At 38.0% G+C, this 23,089-nt stretch overlaps 1 protein-coding gene across 1 annotated transcript; it reads right to left on the bottom strand.

Annotated features, from left to right (window-relative positions):
- Positions 1–827: 827 nt before the first annotated feature.
- LOC126480884 (uncharacterized) lies at positions 828–21,698 on the bottom strand. Its single transcript, XM_050104275.1, has 7 exons — positions 21,483–21,698; positions 12,079–12,331; positions 6,633–6,687; positions 6,322–6,471; positions 3,094–3,251; positions 1,554–1,659; positions 828–1,465 (listed from the first exon to the last, which is right to left on the bottom strand). The coding sequence occupies exons 2-7, from the start codon at positions 12,328–12,330 to the stop codon at positions 1,371–1,373; spliced, it is 816 nt and encodes a 271-aa protein (XP_049960232.1). The 5' UTR covers position 12,331; positions 21,483–21,698; the 3' UTR covers positions 828–1,370.
- Positions 21,699–23,089: the final 1,391 nt, after the last annotated feature.

The following is a 23,089-nucleotide window of genomic DNA, read 5'->3' as shown; positions in this document are numbered from 1 at the left end:
GAGGTTGAAATGGAAATGAAAATAACTGGAGAAAGTAACTGGAGATCTGTTGTGAAAAAAGGCGGAAAAGTGTTGGATAAAGCTGGTCTATGTTGATCCTGTGGTGAACTTGGGTTGGTAGACAACGATGTGCACAAAGGTTAGGTGGTTGTGTTGCCACCAAAACACGTTAAAGGATGGAGAGATTCGGGAAAATTTCGAAAAAATGGCGTGTAAATGTATTAAAAAGTTGCCGCCACTCATACCTCACCTGTCATTCAACAACATCTTTGCCTCTGCACTTCCACCTCGACTGACATCTCTGCCCAAACTCTTTGCCTTTACAAATGTCTGCTTGTGTCTGTGTATGTGCGGATGGATATGAGTGTGTGTGCGAGTGTATACCTGTCCTTTTTTCCCCCTAAGGTAAGTCTTTCCGCTCCCGGGATTGGAATGACTCCTTACCCTCTGCCTTAAAACCCACATCCTTTCGTCTTTCCCTCTCCTTCCCTCTTTCCTGATGAGGCAACAGTTTGTTGCGAAAGCTTGGATTTTGTGTGTATGTTTGTGTTTGTTTGTGTGTCTATCGATGTGCCAGCGCTTTCGTTTGGTAAGTCACATCATCTTTGTTTTTAGGTATATTTTTCCCATGTGGAATGTTTCCCTCTATTAATTTCTCTTAAATTTTATTATATATATATTTGTAAATGATATTTTGAAAGGTCTAGACAATTACAAAATCAAAATATTACGATTTCATGAAGGCCTACATAAGTAGTATGCAATTCCCAGTGAGAATATGTGGTGCGTACAAATATGCTTCTACTTATGTAAAAACTTTATTTTTTAAAAACATATCAGCAACATATCTAGTCTTTATACAACTGATGATACATCAAATAAAAGTAATTGTAAAAGTAACCTCCACTGGAAATATATATAACAGTGATACTGCACATTCTGTATACATATTATCTTTCTATATACATTAAACATTTTCTTATTCTTTGAAGAACTTAGTCTTTCTTAGTGTTTGAACAATAACTTCATAAGAAGAAACTCAGTTGTTATATCTAAAACCAGTACACACTTCTAGTACACACTAGTAAAAAAATTGCACATACTTCCATTATTTTCAGATTATTTTGCACATACAAAAACTGTAAAGTTAAAAAAACTGCACTATCTTAAGACAGCATATATCAGCAATATATTTCTTTTCTTCTCTACAGAACATAGGTGAGGAATAGTAGAAACAGCTCTTGTGGTAAGATGACTGAGTGTGTCTCTGTTTATTAACACCTGCACATATGGTTGACTGGTAATTATGCCAAAGTATCAGAAAGTGAGAACTGGCTGAGATGGCACATAACCAACCCTTAAATACAGAGTCATGCTGCTGGTTTCTTTGCTTTAAAAACTTCAACTTTCAGAGGATGGCAAATGCTGTCAGGTATTTCTCTGCCAACTGGGATCGATACATCTCCTAGAAGCAAAATTATTATGAAGCTTAGTACATAATGTGATATGTTTTGTACACATTCTAATTTACTTCATTCCACTTTGTTACTCACCATGTGGACATGCACTTAATGCTACAAGAAGATCCATATCTGCTATAAATTCAATGTAGTCACCTTTCTTCGCTGGGCTGGCCTTGGCAAAGTACTGATGTGTATCCTAAAAAAAGATCAGATACTTAATATTACAATTTGCTTTAGTTCAGCACTCCCACTGCATCTAGCATTTTGTAAATAATTCTAAAGAGCAATAAGTTAAAAGCATGGCTATTACCTATGATGGAACTTAATGTACATGAAATGTAATTCCCCACTGACATTTTGATTCGCCACTGACCCCCCCCCCCCCCCCCCCCCCCCCGCTCCCCGTACCTGATTGCATAAGCTAGTCCACATGTCACAGAATGCCAAGTGCATAAAACATCCAATAGGACTACACCTCTTAAATTGTTTCTAATTGATCACCAACCTTTCAATTGGTGATGGTTTTCATTTAGTAAGCAGCTGCCACAGATGATACAAATTCTGACTTATTGGATGAATTTTATTTCTTCATAGACTCTAAGTATAGTATATAGCAGCTTCATATTTAAAGAGTTTATCTGAGGTACACAATAAGCTTATGAATATAAAAAATGGAATACAGACTGCAATAGAGGCAAATAATGGCTTATACTCAACACACACCGAAACAATTGTAATCAGGGTGGAATTAAGAGTTATGAATCATGAAAAAGTTCTAAGGATTTTCCTTCTGAGAGCAATGTGAAGAATTTTTGATCTGACAGCAAATGATTATTTCTAGGTTAAAAAGTACATTTACATTTCAAGGCAGGGTTCTTTTTGGTCAATGCACATACCCCAACAATGTTTAAGTGATTTTATTCCATCAATGAAGTGCTTTTATGGAAAATCTGCAATATTTCCGTCTATGGCTGCCATTGGACTCAAAATGTTTTCCACCCATGAATTGCCTTTGATGTACAAAGACATAGAGGGTGTCAAATCTGGCGAAAATGGTGGATATTCCAACAACTTGTACCTCAAATCTCAGAGTTTTATGACTGTCAGCTCATTTTGATGGTCAAATGCACTTTGTCCTATGCTCTGTTTCTTTTGCCCTCCCCCCTTTCATTTCGTTTATGGTTTAAAATAAAATGGTTTTCTCCCATGTTTCTGACACACCCATTATGGAGAGATTGATGACCACAGTTTGGCCTCTTAAAACACCAAATCCATCCATCCACACATAGCTCTTTAGTTGCATATACTCCTTTTCTGTAATTAACATGGCACGCAATATCAGGTATAGCATCACTAGGATCCAAACTTATTGGTGACTTGTACATTATGTCTTTCCCATCAACATTCCTTCACATACTTTTCATCTTGTACTTTTTGTTCCGTGTGACATCATGCATTGCCTTCAAGTCAATACAATAATTCTCGTGCCCATTATGGTGTTTTTTCCAGTTTTCTCTTATCACCGACTAAATACAAAAACTAGTAATTCTAGTATCAATTCAAATTCTATTTTTTTTAAATTCCTGAATTTGAAGTTGTTAGTAATACACAAACTAAATACGTATATTACCTTAGTGAATCCTGTGCACATAAATATATTCCATACATCATGTACATCATCTTCCGTCAGGCCCTCTTTCTTTACAGCTTCTGTTAAGTACGCATGACACGAGTCATTTGTTTCTTTCCCAGTAATCAGCTTTGTTGTATACTGATCACACCTAGTTCCTGTGGTCACAAAAGACAAAAATATACCCTCACATACAATTTACCAACAAAATCAGAAAAAAAGTACTTCATAATTTTTTTTTCCATCTGAGACAGAATTATTTCTCAATTTCAAAACACAGGGCAGGTTTCACAAGTAAAATATCTAAAGCTAAATGCATGGATATTTACTTTTTTATACTACATGTATGTGTATAAATAACTTTAGATTTAGTTTTGAGACTTAATTAGACTTCACAAAATTCTTGTAAACAGCACATAAGTTATTTAATATTTGCATAATTTAACTGATCCAATTTTGTTTCCCACAGTTCATTTTTATGCCACTAAAAACACAAATGAAATCAAACACTGGGAAATCCAGGATGGAATAATGACAATATTATGAAAAGGGGGCTGGCCTGAGCAGCTAGGGACTGTGATCACATGTGTGCAAGTTGCATTTGCATGTGTGTGTCCATGTGTGTGTGTATGTGTGTGTGTGTGTGTGTGATTTATTTATTGAACTAATGATTGGTTTATTCATAGAGAGAGTAATATAAACATTACATGAGGCAGGGAACACCAAGACAAGATCATAACCCACAGAAAGCTCAAACAGATGTAAGAGAGAAACAACGATGACGAAGCATTCATGAATGATTGTGTTTGTGCTAACTTCTATAAATTTGAAGAGACATTTCTACATATATGTTTCACATTTTAAAATCTTGATTTCAAGCTGAAATTTTCCTTTTGATTCCATTGCTCACTAAACACGAGTATCCAACCATGAAACTTTAAATTCACACCAACTAACACATGAACAAAATTTAATTTGAACAAGTCATACATATAGTCCTTTACATTTAGCAAAAACTGTCAAGGGTCTGAAACTGTACTGATCAAAAATTTAATAAACTCAGAAATGGATAGTTCCTACATAGAAGGCAGGGAAGTACAAAAACTTTCACTACAAACAAAATGGTTAATGTGTGATGGTTCAACACTGCACTGAAAAGGGAGAACTAAGAACTATTCCATAACGTTAGCAGCAGTTCATCTGTGTGCTGCCTTCTTCACCCATAGCTAATTTCCTGCCACTCTCGATGTACACTGTAACCGAGACTGTTAAAAGCAAATATTACTTGAATCTAGGACTGCAAATCAATGAATATGTATTCCATAAATGTCAGTGTCAAACAGTCAAAGTGAAAGACTAATATCATTATGACTGTCACTGTAATGGTAGCTGGGCAGACATTGTGCTACAACTTCTTTTTCTTTTTTTTTTTTTTCAATGACCAGAACTTAAGAAAATGCTGATTTAGCTGAACTGAGAACTATGTTCACGTCAGTGACTAACTCTTTTATGGAAGATTTTAAGGAGTGGGCACAGACCTGAAACCCCTCTGCTTCTGGAGATATGTGGACAATACCATTATATTAAGGCCCTCAGATTTCACTTTCTCCTGCAACTTACTTGTTCTACATTTAATTTATTTTTACTTAGTGATTGTGATTCAGCCACTTTCAAGAACTTTCCAGACAACGATGACTGTGTACTAGCTGATCTCATAGGTCTAGAATTACTGGAGCAAGTGCAACAAGAACATTCTGTCAAGTAACTGCACTGTTTTAGAATGACAGTGGATGGAGCTCCTAAACAGAGTTGTACTGAAGTGCTCAGGGTCTCATGTGGAAGTGTGTTATGTTTGGTGGAACCATATTACATCACATAGTAAATTTTTACACTTGGGCTCCCCATTCTGAAAGACTTGACTTCTGTTAATCAGAGAGACTGAATGAGTAGTCAAAGTGAGATTTTTGATGCCAAAAATATAACTGTATAAAATCAAGCAGTAAAATAAAGCAGCTCAGCATTATTTTTCAGCAAGTTTTGCATCATTCCACTAGGCAAAACACAGAGTACTGGCTTCTCTTCACACAAATATTTATCTCACTAGACAGGTGAATAATATATGTCTTCATTTCCAAATTGTGCTAGTCAAGAGAACACATGATAGCTGATTGGAGAACAGCATCTATAAGAAACTGACATTCGACAATTTGTGTTTCAACACATGTCAACATGAATCTAAGCAGATGGGAGTTTTTGCACCTTGGTACAGAGTTCAAGTACAATTCTGAAGCAACATCATCTATCTTTGGAGATGGACTATCTTAAGGACATATCTTGTCTATTCAGGGTGGTCAGAAACAGTCTGAAAAGCTTATAAGAGTGCTGGAGGAGAGGTTATACTCAGAAATAACTGTTAAGAAAAAACTGATACACTGCACCATTTCAGAGTTATTTAGCACTGAAGTTAGCTAATCAGGTTGCTGTGTGCACAATTCAAGCAACTGAATGTGGTAAAATGCAGTAATGTACCGGGATATGTGAGTTACCACCTTCTGTGAATCAAACTTTTGTTTTGTTTGTAAATGTACCACATGCTGGTATGAAAACAGCACATCTAAGAGACAGGGCAGTGGGAAATGATATGATCACTGCAGCACTTGCTGCTACATGTGATTCTTCTGTGCCATGTAAATCCCACCTAGGAGATATGCTCCTACCCATTGAACCCTGAGGGAGTAGAAAACTTGCTTGTTGACATCTAACAAAGATAAGTCAGTCACTGGTTGACAGCCAGGACATACAAGAGACATTGTACCAGGCTAATGTTGTGCAACTTTGAGTGCAACCAACTGTGAAAAAACAATGTAGTCACATCAACAGATAATTAATACATGTATTTTGAAGAAGAAGAGTCTGAAATCATTCAGCAATAGCTGGCATCTTAAGCAACTTTCCAAGCTGACACAGGTATCACAACAGAGGTAAAGGAGTCTGGAGCCAAGATATCTGGGCCACGGTACTTCTGCAACTACCTCCAAGTTCAGGTAGGCAAAGTTTATAACATACGGCAACCATAAAATACACACAAACGGACCATTACACGTGCATGATACATTGCACACACAGAGAGGGTGTGTGTGTGTGTGTGTGTTAATATAGCAAATGGTCACTTTTAGTAGTTTTCTTACAATTTACTGATCTACACAATATTATATTCATCAATATTACCTATAACATCATGTACACCTGCGCCATCCTCATCTATACCATACTTAATGGAGTCAGCAACAACAGTTGCCATTGGACGTAGGTACGGTAAATTGCTCCACAATCTGTCATAAACAGTCAGATGTGCAGAATGTAGCTGACGTGTTTTTCCTGCAAAACAAAGTTTGTTTTGTTTTTCTCTGGATGCATCACTTCCAATAAGTACAGTTAACAAACCAAAAGAGTAACACACTGTCTTTAAGATTTTTGTATGTCAAAATAAACATTAAAAAAAATTTTTAAAGTCCTTCCGTTACTTCATATTTACTTACCAGAATAAAATCGTTCCTTTGTATTGTGAAGATTCCAGAAGTTTAAATCACCAACCTGAAAAAATCATGTATACATCAAATGAAAACTATAGAAAATGTACTAATGAAGTCATTCCAAACCTTATATTAATATTTTTACAAAACAGTTTTAAAATTACATCTCAGCATCTTAAAAACACAAAAAAAATTGTAATTTTGTAAAGAAGGAAACAATATAGGTATTTATCAGATAGTTTGTTAATACTTATAATTAGCTACCTGTGTAAGTCTTCCGCCACAAATGTCATAACAATAATCACTAAAAAATGTTTTATTAGTATTTTTTTAAACTTCTCGTATAATTCTAAATGACTTCCATTAGTAAAGTTTGATAAATAGTCTGAAAATAGGTGAATGAAACTATTATGCGCATATTTCCCTTACAGCATTTGTTTAGACAGTTATAAGGTATATCAATGAGTATCTACTTCTATTTTTTTTAATGAAGTTTTCATTTCTTTGTAGCAGATTATGACACAGGCTACCTCAGACTGATGATGTATTGTCTCTAACAAGAAACATTTTTTAGAAAACATATGGGCACTATGCTAAAAACTGTCAGACTGCAGGAGAGTCCTGCAATCCTGGCCTCCATTTAGTGTACCATATTACACCTTTCAATGAAATGAGGATTTTTGTTCTGTAATGATCTCCAGAGTTATAACATACCATCACCATCTGCATTGCACTGGTATTGCTGGCAGTTTATTACAGAATGGGGTACTGACAATTTCTTTGGACTAGGTATTATTTATCTCCAGTAAGTGGTGAATGTGTTTTCAGAATATCATCTATACATCATCATATTTCAGCACTTCTGCATGCTCATTTCACAACTAATTTCCTATCAGTTCAATGTTTCAGGTGCCAAATGGCGTGACAAAGAATTTCCCAGAACAAGTTTTTAGTAATATGTGGCACTCACAAATCTGTCTCAATATAACACACAGTATCCCTTTGAATCCACACTCAGTTACATTAGAATATGTTCTTGGGCACAATATTTGTTGCTGTTAATGTGCGGTTCAGGCAAAGAAAGTAATTCTAAGAGATGTCTTCTTCTCTTTAGTGCTTCTATTAGTCCCATTCCATTTATTCCAATTATACCAAGTGTTAAGTAGGTGCTCTGTACCTACATTAGAGTTTAGTATGTATACCACACTGTATAAACTGGTGAAACAGAGCTCAAATAATGATGTATCTTCTACTTTGAAAAATAAATCTTAAATGTTAGGCAGCATATTAAAAAAGTTAATATTAATGGATCGGAACAGATTTCTCAATAACCATTTTGTACACTAATCTTTAAATTGCAGAGACTACCAGGATGTGACTACAGTATTTATATGGAGTCTGATGTCAAGAGGAACCATACATTCCCTTTTGGATTCAGTGCTTTAATAGTCTGTAATTCAGACATAGCAAGTTCACACTGTCATGATCAGTCCAAATGCTCTACGTGTTCTGGCCAGCATTTATTCAGTCTGTGATCATCTTGTCAATCGACAGAAAATTCCCCAAACAACAATGTCTTGCTGCATTCAGGTGAGAGCGTGTTTATAAGGGTGTTGCTCCCCAGCCGTCTTGTGCATCAGACAAATCCTACACTCGCATGGTATAGACATCACCAACTGAAGGAACTGCACTACAGAATCCTCCGAGATGAGCATATCTTGTTGACACCAATCAAAGGGAGGGTCAGAAGAGCCACACCATTGACAAACACCAAATAATTAGTGTGCCATGGCCAAATGTGTACTAAAATTGAACATACACATGACAATGCAGTTTTCCTAACTTGCAACAATATCTTTGTGGCTATCAAGACCCAAGGCAACTGCTTTGTTCCAATGAACACAACTCCCACTTCTGTGCTTACTGTCAAGCTCCCAGCATAGATAGTAATACAAAGGACAATTCATATTCATCAGTAACATCATGCCTATAAGCCATATCTAGTATACCAGAAGGAACTGACATCTCAAGTAACAAAAATCCATCAAATCAAGAGCCTAGTTCAATTAATGAGAAATTTCTCAATATCATTAAAGGTTAACTGTCTAACAAAGGAAAGCAGGAGCACCAATCGACCTTTCAGGTAACTGGCATATTTTAAGAAACATAATGAATATTGTTGTTTATTGGAGTCATTCACAAATCACTTGAATGGTCATTCAAAATAGAGAAAATCTGAAAATAATGAATCATAGCTAGTACTTCTGTAAACATCTACAAGACTAATATTGTTCTCCAGCGGAATGCTCTGTTCTCTTGTAACTAATTGGAAAGCTATTCAGAGGGGACTCTCCCAGAACAGTTATTTTGCAGTTTCTTTGAGTGAAATGTGGCAAAACATAATGTCAGCATCTACTTCTGAGGTTACGACCTAGTACAACAGGAAGGTAAACATGGCATTGGTCTTTTAACAAGCTTTGCGATTTCTTTCCAGAAAGTCCCGACCTTCATTGGACTCCCAGGCAATACTGGTTAAGGTCAAGACTCCTACTACTGAATTCTGTGTTGCTTCAGTGTACAAGCTTCTCCATTATAGACTCTAAAGCAGTGCTTGGGGAGACTTATTTAAATAGCCTCCATCTCCATATACAGTCTATCAGGATTTTAATGTTCACCATCAAGCTTAGAGATGTATTGCCATGAATGTGAGCAATATAGATTTGTTGGAGGCCATAGATGACAAAAGCCTATTATTCTAAATTACAGATCTCCTACAATGATCTCAGCACCACATAAAAGCAGATCAGCTGTTGATATAAGACATTGTTCTGGTGACTTCAGTTTTTCCGACAAATGGTGCATCAAAATGGAGTCAATAGAGTCCAATTAATTCCAAATTGAGGTAAGAATCACAAGTAATCTAAAATGCACTTGCATACTTTGTCCCTCCACCACATGGACAGCCATTCTGGACACTTTATGCATTAATATTAGAAGAACCAGTCCAGCAGTTCAGCTGCTCATTACACACATACAGCCTACCTGATGCTCCTTGATACCACTAACAATGCAGAACATGCTTCCATTCATTAGAAGAAAGACTTTATCGTTGGCAGGAACTGTCAGGAACCCTTCTCCTGTTTGGGTATGCCTGTTCTCAGACAGTGGCACGACACTGTCTTGCATTAAGTGCTTATCACATTATAATGAACTTTCTGAACAACAAGAGAATAAACAAACAGTTAAGAAAGTCCTTAAGCATGAAAAGAAGCTAAGTTGGACAAACTTTTGCTCTGCATTAACTAAGGAAAGTAGTACTACAGAATTATGGCACAGAATCAATAAATTTAGGAACAAGTGATCCTGATTGAATCTCTCCTCTTTTGGTATGTCCTCAACCACTCACAGGTTCAATACGCCATGTCCACAGTGATGACTACCTTGTTTCTCCATTTATGTTAATAGAACTGAAGAAACCAAGACTGGAGAACACACACAATTGTCAGTCAACTTTGTACTGACCCACTGCACTTTGTTCTTGTATTGGATAAACACTGGAACATTTAGTTGCACAATGACTGTAGTGGTGTCTGGTATCGAACAACCTCTTGGCTTCTTCCTTGTTTGGATTTAAAAGGGGAAACGGCACAATCAACAATATCACTCACTTCTTAACGATATCTTGGCAGTCTTTTCAAAGAACAAAATATCACAGTTTTTTTCCCTTGATGTCAAGAGAGCATATGACAATGTAAAAGTAGATCACTTGCTCCACAAACTGAGGGTTCTAGGTGTCCTAGAAAGAAATGTTTACATACTAGAATGTATGATTTCAGAAAGAAAGGTTTTTATAAAGTTCAGGGTAAAATGATAGTTCCCCAGATAGTCTCAAATGTCCTCCCACAAAGGGCAGTTCTCAATCCTTTGCTACATGCTGTGTACATAATGGATCTTAAAACAGCTTTTCCCACACTGATCAAAGTACTTCATTATGCTGCTGATATTTGCTTGTATATTCATGCCATATCTTTTGTGGAATGTGAAGCTGCACTTTCCTCTGTTATGGTCCATGTGAAAAAACTGCATCTGAGCACACAGCTTGAAAACTTCGTCCGATTAGTGACCCCTCGTTGTATTTTTCAAGTGTTCCTATCGATGAATTTGTGACAGAATCATCCTACATTTTGATTGCTACACAGTCTCATCACAGACTTGATTCTTGGGCATTGTTCTTGATTCCTAGTTCTCAAAGGTCCCTCACACTAACCTTGTAATACGTGACTGTGAAAAAGCTTATGTAATATCAAATCAGTCTCCCAAATTTGGTGGGGCTCTCATCCCACACATTTATTGATGTTACAGAAAGCCCTATCTGATGAAGACTTGACTAAGCTCGTGTTGCGTCCATTACCAGGCAATGACATTTGGAGAAAAGTGTCAGTTTACATATGTTCAACAGTGCTAAGGTGCTATCGGCTTTACCACTAAGAATGCCTCCTTAATAGAAGCCCATGAAAAGCCATTGCGTGTCAGAAAGCAGCTGCTGGTGGACAAATCTGTACTTAATAGGGTGTGCTTTTCAAATCGTCCTTTCCATTCCAAACTGGAGGCCACTGACTTCATTTTTGAATGCTCTTCATAGCACCTCTGCACATGTACTGATAATTAGCCATAGAACATGGGCTCATCTCTCAACAATATCCTCAGTTTAAGTTTGCTCTATCTATGTGCATAATTACTGGATCCTCTCTCACAAAAGTGTGAACATTTAACTGGCACATCACTAACAGACAAGCCACTCATGTATCAGAATACAATGTGCCTAGTATACCAGAAATGGTCAGACCTCTTGTATTTCCATACCAATGGTACTCAATTAAGAGAGGGAGAAAATGTGGGATGTGCCTTTCTCTGTCAACAAATACAAGTATCATAAACGTTTCAACTGCTGAAGTAAACTTCATTTTCTTCTGCAGAAGCCGTAGTTATACTAATGAGTTAAAATATGTCAGTTCCTTCATGTTTCCAAGTCTGGTATTAGGCACTACAGAGGCTGAATGCCTGCTTGAGGAGATGGACCTTGATAACTGATATAGGGCACCACGGCCACGTTGCGCTCACATGGCAAGTGTGCCACCATTTTGCCACATGAGTGTGTCGGCCAATACCGTTACACATAGCCAGTATTCATGCAGCTGCACGGCACACAGCCAGTCAGATCAGTGCTCACCTAATCTTGAATTGGACAAAGATTAAAACATAATTTCATCATACTGTTTTCAAAGGAATCATTCAGGCATTCAGCTTAATCAATTTAATAAAACCATAGTAAACCTGAATCTGGATGGTCAGATGGGAATTTGAACACTGTTTCTGACTTTTGTCCAGTGAGTACTGCACAGGTTCAATTGGTTTCAGATTTAATACAGGGTATTTTAAGGAAGAATCTTACCTGTGAACCTTCACAGACAGTTATCCGACACAGTTCCCCTTGCATCACTTTCCACGTGCGAGCAGACTTCTTTGGCACAATGAGTTCAAGAACCCTGTCACCTGTGAGTGCCTCATAACGACGGTCATCATAGTATGAACGATTAACAGCAGCAGCAGCAGGCGAATCATAGCACACTTGCACAGGCCTGCGTGTAAACTTCCTTGGGCCCTCACCACGACCACACCATCCCACTACACAGCCATCTGTCATCCTATACACAAAGAATATACTGCAATCATTCAATATGTAGGAATAGAGGGCTGTTGCATGCTATGACATTACAGTCTAAGAAAAAAACATAATTCATATATATAGTCATTTACATATTTACAAGTCTAGTTTGACAATAATCAGATTGGTAGCCAGATACGGCTACCTGAAGGAACTTCGGAACCAACAAGAAACAAATCAGGTTGGCCAGAAAGAATGAAAGGCAAGAAACTACAGCTGAATTAGTCCCTCTCTTAACAATAAAATGTCATTAATCCATCAAAGAAAAACTATAACCACTGTCTGGAATAAAACATACGTCATTTCCATCTACGAGAGGGAAAGCAGAAGTCACAATCTTATAGTCCAATATTGTTGCATTTATATGTTGAAGAATAATAGAACATATTCTGAGCACAAACATAATGTTGCATTTCCAACACAATAACATCTCCTCTGTGCCATCTAGCAAGGATTCCAAAATAACTGGTCAAGTGAAATCCAACTCATGTTTTTGCATATGACATCCTGAAAGTTCGTTAGTTAGTTTCATGTTCCATGGATTATTTTGCATTTTGCATTTTACATTCACATCACAAATTAATTTTTACATAAAATAAAGATACACAGATGTGAGTTAGTTGGCCTACTAACAATCTTTTACACATTACAATAAAAGAAATTATTCTACAGGATAGAAGGAGATGTCAAGGAGAAACTGTCTCAACTTGTTTTCAAATTTTACTTTGCTGTCTGTCAGACATTTTATATCACTGGGCAAGTGATCAAAAATTTTTGCTGCAGCATTGTGCACACCTTTTTGTGCTAAAGATAACGTTAATGTGGAGTAATGAATGTCATTTTTCTTTCTGGTATTGTAATTATGTATATCATTGTTCCTTTTAAACAGTAGTGGATTGTTTACTACAAACTTCATGAGGCAATAAATATACTGTGAAGTAGCAGTCAGAATGCCCAACTTCTTAAACAGATGCCTACAAGATAGTTGTGGATAAGTACCACATATTCTTACAGCTCAACAGAGCAATGAAGAATTTCTTAAAGATGAGTTACCCCAGAACATTATTCCATATGGCATTATTGAGTGAAAATGTGCAAATTAGGCCAGCTATGGATCAAGACAATCTGGGTGAAGCAGTATTTCTTGATTTCCACAAAGCATTTGACTCAGTACCATATAAACACTTCTTAACAAAAGTACAATCCTATATGGGACATCAAATGAAATATGGAACAGGATTCACAATTTCTATGTAGGGAGTATTTCTTTGGATGGAGAAGTAACTTCAGAGTGCCCCAGGGAAGAGTTTTTGGAACCTTACTGTCTCACATGAATACTAATGAGATGGCAGATGATATTAACAGTGACCTTAGACTTCCTGCAGATGGCACAGTAATCTGTAATGAAGCGCTAGCTGAAGGCAACTGCACAAATATCCAGTCAGATCTTGATACAATTTAGAAGAAGCGCAAAGACTGCCAACTTGCCTGAAATATTCAGAAATGTAACATTATACATCTCATAAAACAAAAATGTTATGGTATCTAATCAGTGAGTCATAATAGCCACAACTGAAATAAAACTCACCGTAATCCCTGGATGTAATAATTTTTGGGGGATATAAAATGGAATGATCACATAGGCTTAAATGCTGGTATAGTAAGTAACTGTTGGTTCACTGCCAGAACATGGGAAGAACACAGTCCGTCACAAAGGAGGTTGGTTACAAAACACTCATGTGATCAATCTTAGGGTATCGCTCCAATATGTAGGGCCCATTTCAAATAGGACTAACGCAGGATATTGAAGATACACAAAGAAGAACAGCACAAATGGTCACAAGTTTAATAAAGTCTTCTTGGGCTTCCAGCCACATCAGGTGGTTAAAATCTCTTGAGCATTCAACTAAGCTCTCCTCAGCCATTGTCACGTATAAATGTCTGCTGTGTCACTGCGGCTTCGCCGTTACATAGTCACACTGCTGGCTGCGACATGACTGGTGCTATCTTCCTTGTCAACTGCGGCAGTTTTTTCGTCCTATATCTGCCGCGTCTGCTTCAACCTCGTGATGGCTGGGTACCAGTCTGTGTTGAGCTGCAAACCACCATCATTATTGATGGTGTTTTCAGATATTTTCATTTCTGCTGCTTCTTTTATGGTGCCATCCCAAAATCCCTTTGTCGTTGTAATGACAGACGTTTCTTCGAACGAAACTCGGTGTCAATTTTCTAAAGCACATTCTGCCATGGCTGATTTTTCAGGATAGCATAAACATAAGCACCTCTCATGTTCCATCTGGAATCGTTCCATAGTGCATACTGTTTGGCCAACACAGCAACCACACTGACAAGTATTTTGCACACTCCAGGTGTTCCAAGCCTAGGTCGTCCTTCACAGGCCTTATGAGATGTCATATTTTTGATGGAGGTCTGAACACTGATTAGATGTGATATCTCTTCAATTTTTCCTGATAGTGTGCCACAGAAAGTCAGAAATGCAAGTTTCTTGTTCTCTTCTTCAGAATTAGCCTGTGATATTTAGTGATGACTGTAGCTGTTTTCTTGGAAGACTTTTTGGAAGTTTCTTAGATCTAGTGGCAGATTTTCAGCATCTGAGACCATTTTAACTTGGTGAATGAGAGTGTTCGGAATGCCGTTATTTTTGTGCTGGACGGTGGTGGCTAAGAGCGTGCATATACTGAGCCACACATGTAGGTTTCCAGTATTCACTGTGGCTGAGGTGTCCAATGGTTTTCCGGTGAACAATGACATCAAGGAAGGGCAATGCACTATCTATCTCCACTTCCATCATAAACCTAATGTGGTTGTGAATGCCATCCAGGTGTTCTAAAAATTCTCATAGTTTTTCATCTCCGTGGGGCCAGATGACAAAAGTGTTATTGACATAACAATAAAAGCAACTTGGCCTATCTGGAGCCATGTCCAAAGCAACATCTTCAAATTTCTCATAAAAAGGTTGGCTATGGTTAGAGCTAATGGACTTCCAGTCGCTATGCCATCCAACTGGTTCCAATACGATGATGTTAACTTATGCCTAAGCACTCCCACAATCATACTATTGAGTAACTGGGAGAGAAGATCTATGCAGTCTTTGTCAGGAACATGTGTAAACAGGTAGACCACATCAAAACTGTCCGTTATATCACCTTCCTCAAGATGCAGATGTTTAGTTTGGTTCTTGATGTGTTGCACACAGACACCCACAAGTGGTGTAACAAGGCTGGCAGGATGTTTCGGCATTCTGTTATTCGGTGAACCACAGCGTTCACAATGGGGCAAAGAGGAGAACCTATTTTGTAGATCATTGGCAGCCTATAAAGCGTAGGTGGTCTCAGTTTCTGAGAGAGGAGAATCTTAATAACGGCTTCTTTCAATGATCACTGTTTTAGGAGTTCTGATGTCTTCCTCAGTGGCAGTTTCCAGTAGTATCCTCCTTGAGAATCAGCTGAATTTTAAGTGTCGTAGTCATCTTTATTCAGAATGATGGATGCATTGCTCGTCACCTGGTAGAACCACGATGAGGGGGTCACTGCAAAGTGTGTGAACCACCTGAATATCAATCATATAGTAATTACTTTAATCACAGAGACATTTAAACAGTCACTCTTCCCACACACCATATGTGAATGGAACAGGAAGAAATTTAATATATGGTGGCATAGTGCCCTCTTCGATGCACTTTACAGTGAATTTCAGGGTACAGATGAAGATGTAGTACTTAACAGCCTGTTAAACTTGTAGGTGTGGGAAGTAACTGTTGGTGTGGAAATGAGCTTTATCCAACATTCCACAAGAGTGAGGAAGCACTCCATAACTTTAAAAAGTCAAATACAGTATATAAAACAACAGATTTTATGTAAAGTGTGCCCAATATTTTATGCTTAGATTCTCTAGCCCCCTTGGATAACTAGAGGCAAACAAAGATATCTGCAGCTGCAAACCTTAGAACCAATGACATCTCTGCAGATGAGCAGCCTCAACACTATTGCTCAAATTTCTGTTTCTACACTCAGACTGTTGCTGAATTTGATATTTTTTATGAACCCATATATACTATAATCCACACTTGTCCTCAAAATTAAAGCAACTAACTGCTATTTGTCCGTTCTGTGCCTAATTCATGAAACAATCATACAAACTGTCAAAAAGTGTCTGTATGATTGTGTTCTGCATGAAAGATGGCATTCCAGTCAACAGACAACCATGCCGATGATGACGTCAGCGCACCTACCAATGGGGCAGTGTTTGCCTGTTAGTCCCACATCCACAATTTCTGAGTATAAATTCACAGACAGTGCAGTATGGTGCAGACAAGATGCCTACCAGACTCTTTGCAGTGGGGGGCCATAGGAAGAATGGAAGCTGGACAGTTGCAAACTGATGGCCTGAACTCTTAATAAGAATTGTTCCATTGTTTCTCAGATGTGGTGACAGTTTATAGAGACCAAAACAGTATCCCAAAGACCAGGGCAGGGCCAAACACATGTTACATCAGGAAGAGAAGATCGTTATTTGGCTGTAAGGGCATGACATTACCGCCTTATTACTGTATGGCAACTGGCATCGGACGTCTCAACATCTATTGGACATGTTGTATCAAGGCAAATGGTGTACAGAAGGCTTTGGCAGAGTCGCCTTTATTGTCAGAGATCTGGTGTATGCATACTTGTGTTGTGTCTTCATAGAAGGGAACGGATAAAGTGGAGTCGCCAACATGGCACCTGGATGGTCGAAGAGTTGGCCAATGTCCTTTTCATGAATGAGTACCGATTTAGTCTGGTGAGTGTTTCTCAATGGATCTGCATCTGGAGGAAACATGGTACATGATCTCCGAACCCAAACATTGTCGAAATGGACCGATATTGAGGGGTATCCCTAATGGTGTGGCCAGGGATTATGTTGACCACTCGAACGCCTCTTCACAAAATTGTACAAGTGAATAGGCAAGGTTTAACTGCTGTCAGGTATCGTAATGACATCTTGAGACATCATGAGCTACTGTGGCCCAGGTTTAATACTGATGGATGATAATGCTCAACCCCGCAGAGCATGGGTGGTTGATATTTTCTTGTAAACAGAAGATATTGCACGCATGGCGTGGCCTCCTCACTCTCACAATTTGAATCCTACAGACCATACCTGGGATGCCTAGGGAGACGGACTGCATCACATCAGCATCCACCAACCACTCTCCATGACTTGCGAGTAGCTCTGCGGGAGGAATGCGCGTTATTGCCTCAACATGAGATTGATGACATCATTCACAGCATGAACCATTGTTTTCAGGCCTGTCTTGCTGCCAGAGGTAGTCATATCCCATGCTGAGCACATTAACCAGCTGCCAGAATGTGCATGCAAATCTGTTACATAGGAAAAATGGAGTGCAATTTTTCCCACTGTTATGCATGTTTCAGTTGCTTACATTCTGTATTCTTTACACTGTTTCTACTTTACTGTCACCTGTTTATATTATTTTGTAGCAAAATAAATGCAACCTTACAAAATTTCTATTTGTTGCTTAATTTTTGACACCAGAGTAGGACTTGCATCTATTACTTTACAACCCAGTTTGAACTTTGACTATAAGAAATATGTCCGCATTCATGATGTCTTTTTGGTGTTCTTCTCATTGGTAACATCACACTCTACTATGGAAATGTTGTGTACTTTTCTGGACCACTCCTCTCACTCTGTAAGTGAAAGGCACATCTTCCTTACTCTGCTATCTGCATTCCCTCAAGAACTGGATAGCTAAAATTGCATGCACTTAGTTATGTCCCATCATAAAAAATATTAACAGATTTACCATTATTGTTAAAATATTCTGGGTCTGTTTGCTTTGTGAACAGATAGTATATGGCATTTGGAATTATAATGGCATTAGGAATGATAAGGTTACCCTCACTGAGTAAACATTATACGCTTAATGTCTAATAGAAGAACATAAATAAACAACCTCAATGCAAATGGAACGAGTTATGTTTTATGTGAGCACAACACTGGAAGAAGACACCAAGCTGACTCATTATTGATGACACCATAATGTGTAGCACTAGATGTAAGAGGAATTGCAAACAAGTGGTTAAACTCTTGTCTGAAAAACAGGGTACAAAAGGTAGAGATAGTTAAATGCATGATGTTGATAAATTTTTAGTAAAACAGTTGTTAAATAAGAAACATATGAACGTAGGTGTTTCTCAGGGTAGTGTATTGGGTCTATTTCTGTTATTAATATGCCATATATCAATGACATTCTAGACAGTAGACTTGGGAAAAAATTCTCTTTGATGGTGGCAGCAATATTATAATCACTGATAAAACACCAGACCTCCTACTAGAAAAAGCAAATGAAACTATCAGGGGCATCTACAACTGAGCAGTATAAATCAAGAAAATGAACAGCATACACTAAAACATAAAAAAGGAAAACATCTCTGTCACATTACGCATTCATGATAAACCACAGATTATGTAACAAACAAAGTTTTTAGGGATGAATATGGACTGTCACTAACATGCAATAAACACATAAAGATACTGACAATAAGAATGTCATTAGCATATTACTTTCATAGGTTTTATCATCGGATTGTAACAATGTCTTATAGAGACTTGTTATTCCTACATACACTCAGTTCTTAGCTATGGGATTCTTTTCTGGTGTTCAAAGATATAAAATGTGCACACAATTTTAATCTAAGAATGATAATCAAAAGTAGTGGTCAGGCTCACCGTAAAGAACTATTGAAATAAGTGGGCATCCTTACTGCACTGCATAAAGTGAGTACAGTCACCAGTCTGTGGTGCATGTTAAGGAAAACATTACTAAGCATTTCATTAGCAGTTCTACACATAATCACAGAAGAAGACCCACTCTAGACTTACATTCACCAAGGAAAACCAAACAAAATACTCAAAACAGTACTTTCGATCAGAAATAAAATTGTATAATAAATTGCCCAAGGTAAGGAGAAATATCGCTACAATACATCTGTTTAAAAAGGCAGCAAAATATTCTTCATAAGAAATACAGACGACACTATTAATGTTTACTTAGAGAACTCAGGTCAGATCAGAAGGAAGCATCATATTGCACTACAGTTCATGATCATGGTTTAAAGCTTTTACAAAAAATCATGCTTCAAGATCTAAAATGCACCATATAATGTCTTGTCGATCTCCTGAGTTCAGCATCTAACACATCATAGGGGATGCTGACTAAGTTTTTTAAGTATACGAAGGACGAACGTGATGATGTGCACAGAATGTAGTTGAAAGTTTATGGACCTGCAACCAGTTTCCCAAACAGACTGGAGTTAGTATGAGGGGCACAGCAGCATGTCCATAGTCCAGGAATCACCAGCAGGTGTCAGTGTGTCCAGTGATGAAGAGTAAAACTACACTTCATATTAAAAGTAAATTGTGTGTAAACCAAAGAATATTACAGAATGGTGAGCAACCAAAAGAGGTAGTGCAGCTGTTAAGACACTGACTCAGGTGTTCTGATTTAGTTATTCTTAAATCACTTCAGGAAAATGCCAAGACAGTTCTTCCATCAAGGCCACAGCAACCACCTGTCCCGACTACCTGTCCTGTCCTATCCTATGAATGCATACCATAAAATGGGGTGAATAGAAACAACGGGGCAATCAGAAACAAAATGTCCATAAATGTTCTATGCTACAATATCAGAAGACAAATGGGAATACCATTCGAAGTTTTGTTTGCCTAGGTTGTAGGGAATCAATGTAAAATACAGTTCATGCAACATTTTTAGTTTTTGTATTAAATAAAACTTTTTCTCAACCAGATGAATTTTGTTTCTTACTCTCCTAGATCCAAAGAAACAATTCTGACTTGTCTTTATTCACGCCAAAGACCAATAAATAGAAAAAATGATTAACACCCCTGTTTCTATTCCTCCTCTCTCTGGTGTGAACAGAAATACCAAGTTTTTATATTTTTATGTTATAAAAGTGTGAGGTAGGTCCCAGATTCAATTACACGTTTAAAGTTAGACCAATATGTAGAATCCCATAGAGGCCTACTGTAATTTAGTCCGCAGCTCGTGGTCATGCGGTAGCGTTCTCACTTCCCACGCCCGGGTTCAATTCCCGGTGGGGTCAGGGATTTTCTCTGCCTCGTGATGACTGGGTGTTGTGTGCTGTCCTTAGGTTAGTTAGGTTTAAGTAGTTCTAAGTTCTAGGGGACTGATGACCATAGATGTTAAGTCCCATAGTGCTCAGAGCCATCTGAGCCATTTGTAATTTAGTTTTTAGTGCTTATATTTCAAATCATCATTTTTTTTGAAAACTGTTTCTATTCATTCCATTCTATGGTACATATATATTCTGTGTCTATGTATATTTTGAGCTATTTGTTTTCATTGTATATTAGTATAACAGTGCCTATATCATTGTGAGATGAACCTTCAATGAAAAAAATATAAATAAATACCTTTATGCATTTAAGCAAATGTACCGAAGCTTTCACAGGAACCTGCCAGTTTAATCTACATGTAATACCAGAATATGGCATGTGACATATAACCAGAAGATTTATGGCAGCTGTGAAAAATAGATTTCAAAGTGTAAACAAACTGAGGAAACAAGTACAAAATCGCTTGAAAAAATCCAGGGAGCAAAGATTCTTGACGTAGTTCAAACAGTATTATATGGTATCTTCACTGAGCTTTTATAGTCTCTGCAATATTTCATAGACTTACGGTTCGGTACTCTTATTCTGTGTTTTTTAACTGATTGCTTGTTGTCCACAAAGAAATAATGATAGTGAGATATAAAGAGAAAGAATGAAGGTTCCACACTGTCAACTAAGTATGAAAAATTCTGTAGTGCAAAACAAAAAGGGGGAAAACTAGTGTTTTATAGTTTGCATTTTGCGTCTATCAGTCAGGTCAACAAAGAAAGGAAATATCTACGGCTTCTAGTTCACAGGAAACATCCTACGCATGTACAAAAAAAGCTTTAAACCACTTGCGTGTCAAAAATTACCAACAATGGTTCACAGGTTTTTAAATGACAACAGAAGCACCAACGCTTGAACACACTTGTCAAGCAGTCGACGCGAAAGTTAAGCCTGTTGTGGCCTACCTGAAATACAAGCTTCTCAGCTCCTCTCCGGCACGCGTTGTCGCCCGACTGATGTGACGCTAGGAAGTAGGCTGATATAAGTAGCAGCCGCTCACTCAGCAGTAATCGACGATATCCACAGTTACGCTGCTGTTTCAGTCGTGGCAAGGTCAGCGAGGCTGAACACGTGCGTCCCCCCACCCGTGAATCAGCAGCTTCAGTCACACAGCAGGCGCCCGCCCTACCACAAGGTGCTGCAAAATGCTTCAGTGACTCTGTACGCGATAGCACGCAACACATGCTCAGCAATGACGCTGCGAGTTAGCTTACAACTCTCCCTCTCTCTCTCTCTCTCTCTCTCTGGATGCTGCACATCACTGAGTAAACAAAGGCGTCTTCACGCACGCGGCAAGCCTATTTCCTCTAGTTGGGGAAGACATTATTCTCAGAACGTATTGTTACGCAGTTATTAACCCATGGGCTGTGCCTGCGGTTTTTTTTAATGTGATTTATGATTGTGGAGTTGGTCTTCCCGTCTGCTACGTGTCAGCTTGGTGCAGGGGCGTCATCGTGGACGTACACGAGGAGGTGGATTGATGAGGACAGACTTATTCACAGCAAAATTCTATTCCGTAATGGATTTCATGTTTTTGCGTTTTCTTAGACTTTATTATTTGTCTTTATTTTTTTTATACTCTGCGACTGTTCCATAACTAGTTTGATATTTTGCTATAGAGTGTTTTCTGCGAGAGAGGCGAGATATGTAAATGCGATAAATGAAGTACGTAGGTTTTACAGTACCTGGACTGAGTAAAAGGCTACACTTCATATAAATAACTTAAATTGATGCGAGAGTTTTCATTAATTAAGTTCTTTTTAACAGCGAAAAGATCAGCTCTCTTGAAGGAAAATATACGGTTATTTTTGACGTTATTTTGTACTTCGAAAGCAAAAAATAACAGTGGTTAAGTTAAACAGGCTCAATGCATTGTCTTACAAATATTGTTTGATTTCTTTGTATGTATGTATCTTCGCTAGCAAATAAATGTCGACAGTCTGAAATGTCCGGATGACTCTTTCTGCTTCACATTTCTGCAGTTAGTCATAGCTACAAATTTCATCAAGGACGTCCACAACGAAGTTTTCTTTGGCGTTTAAATACACTTTATCGTTGCTAGTTACCAGTCTCATAACCACATTTTCACCGTGTGGTTCAGGGCTGATGGAAGGGACATTGCATGTCTAGTGTGAAATCACCACTTATCGACGGTGACAGCGCCTGTCGTTCCGTTCCATTGACGTCTGCGGTATTAATCGAACTTCAGCATAACGTGGACCAACACAATGAGAAGTACTACAGCGTTAAGAGTCACTGAAGTTTATCACTCAGTTCGCGCGAAATAACGGCGTTTTCCTCGTCGCAGCTGCGTTTTTCCATTGGTCTAAGCAACACAGATGCAAAGCTTTGCAGAATCTGCAGAAAGAGTATATTCCGGATTAACAAGAACAATTTGAAACAGAAGATAGAAGAGCGAATAATTAATGCATGTGCACGCCCTAGAATATTTATAGTGCTCCCTAACTTGACTACAGACTGGTTAATTTTTTTGAAGGCCTATAAGAGGACT

The sequence above is a fragment of the Schistocerca serialis genome, chromosome 5, assembly GCF_023864345.2.
Source record: "Schistocerca serialis cubense isolate TAMUIC-IGC-003099 chromosome 5, iqSchSeri2.2, whole genome shotgun sequence".
Lineage (NCBI taxonomy): Eukaryota > Metazoa > Arthropoda > Insecta > Orthoptera > Acrididae > Schistocerca > Schistocerca serialis.
The sequence above is the reverse complement of the archived record's forward strand: the minus strand, read 5'-3'. Positions and strand labels throughout refer to the sequence as shown.

Excerpts from the sequence above, each read along its gene's own strand:
- LOC126480884 (XM_050104275.1), bottom strand. The coding sequence starts at position 12,330 with ATGACAGATGGCTGTGTAGTGGGATGGTGTGGTCGTGGTGAGGGCCCA. Across the intron at positions 6,688-12,078 it reads CTGTCTGTGAAGGTTCACAG|GTTGGTGATTTAAACTTCTG; the intron begins GTAAGATTCTTC and ends TGATTTTTTCAG. Across the intron at positions 1,660-3,093 it reads TGTGCACAGGATTCACTAAG|GATACACATCAGTACTTTGC; the intron begins GTAATATACGTA and ends ATCTTTTTTTAG.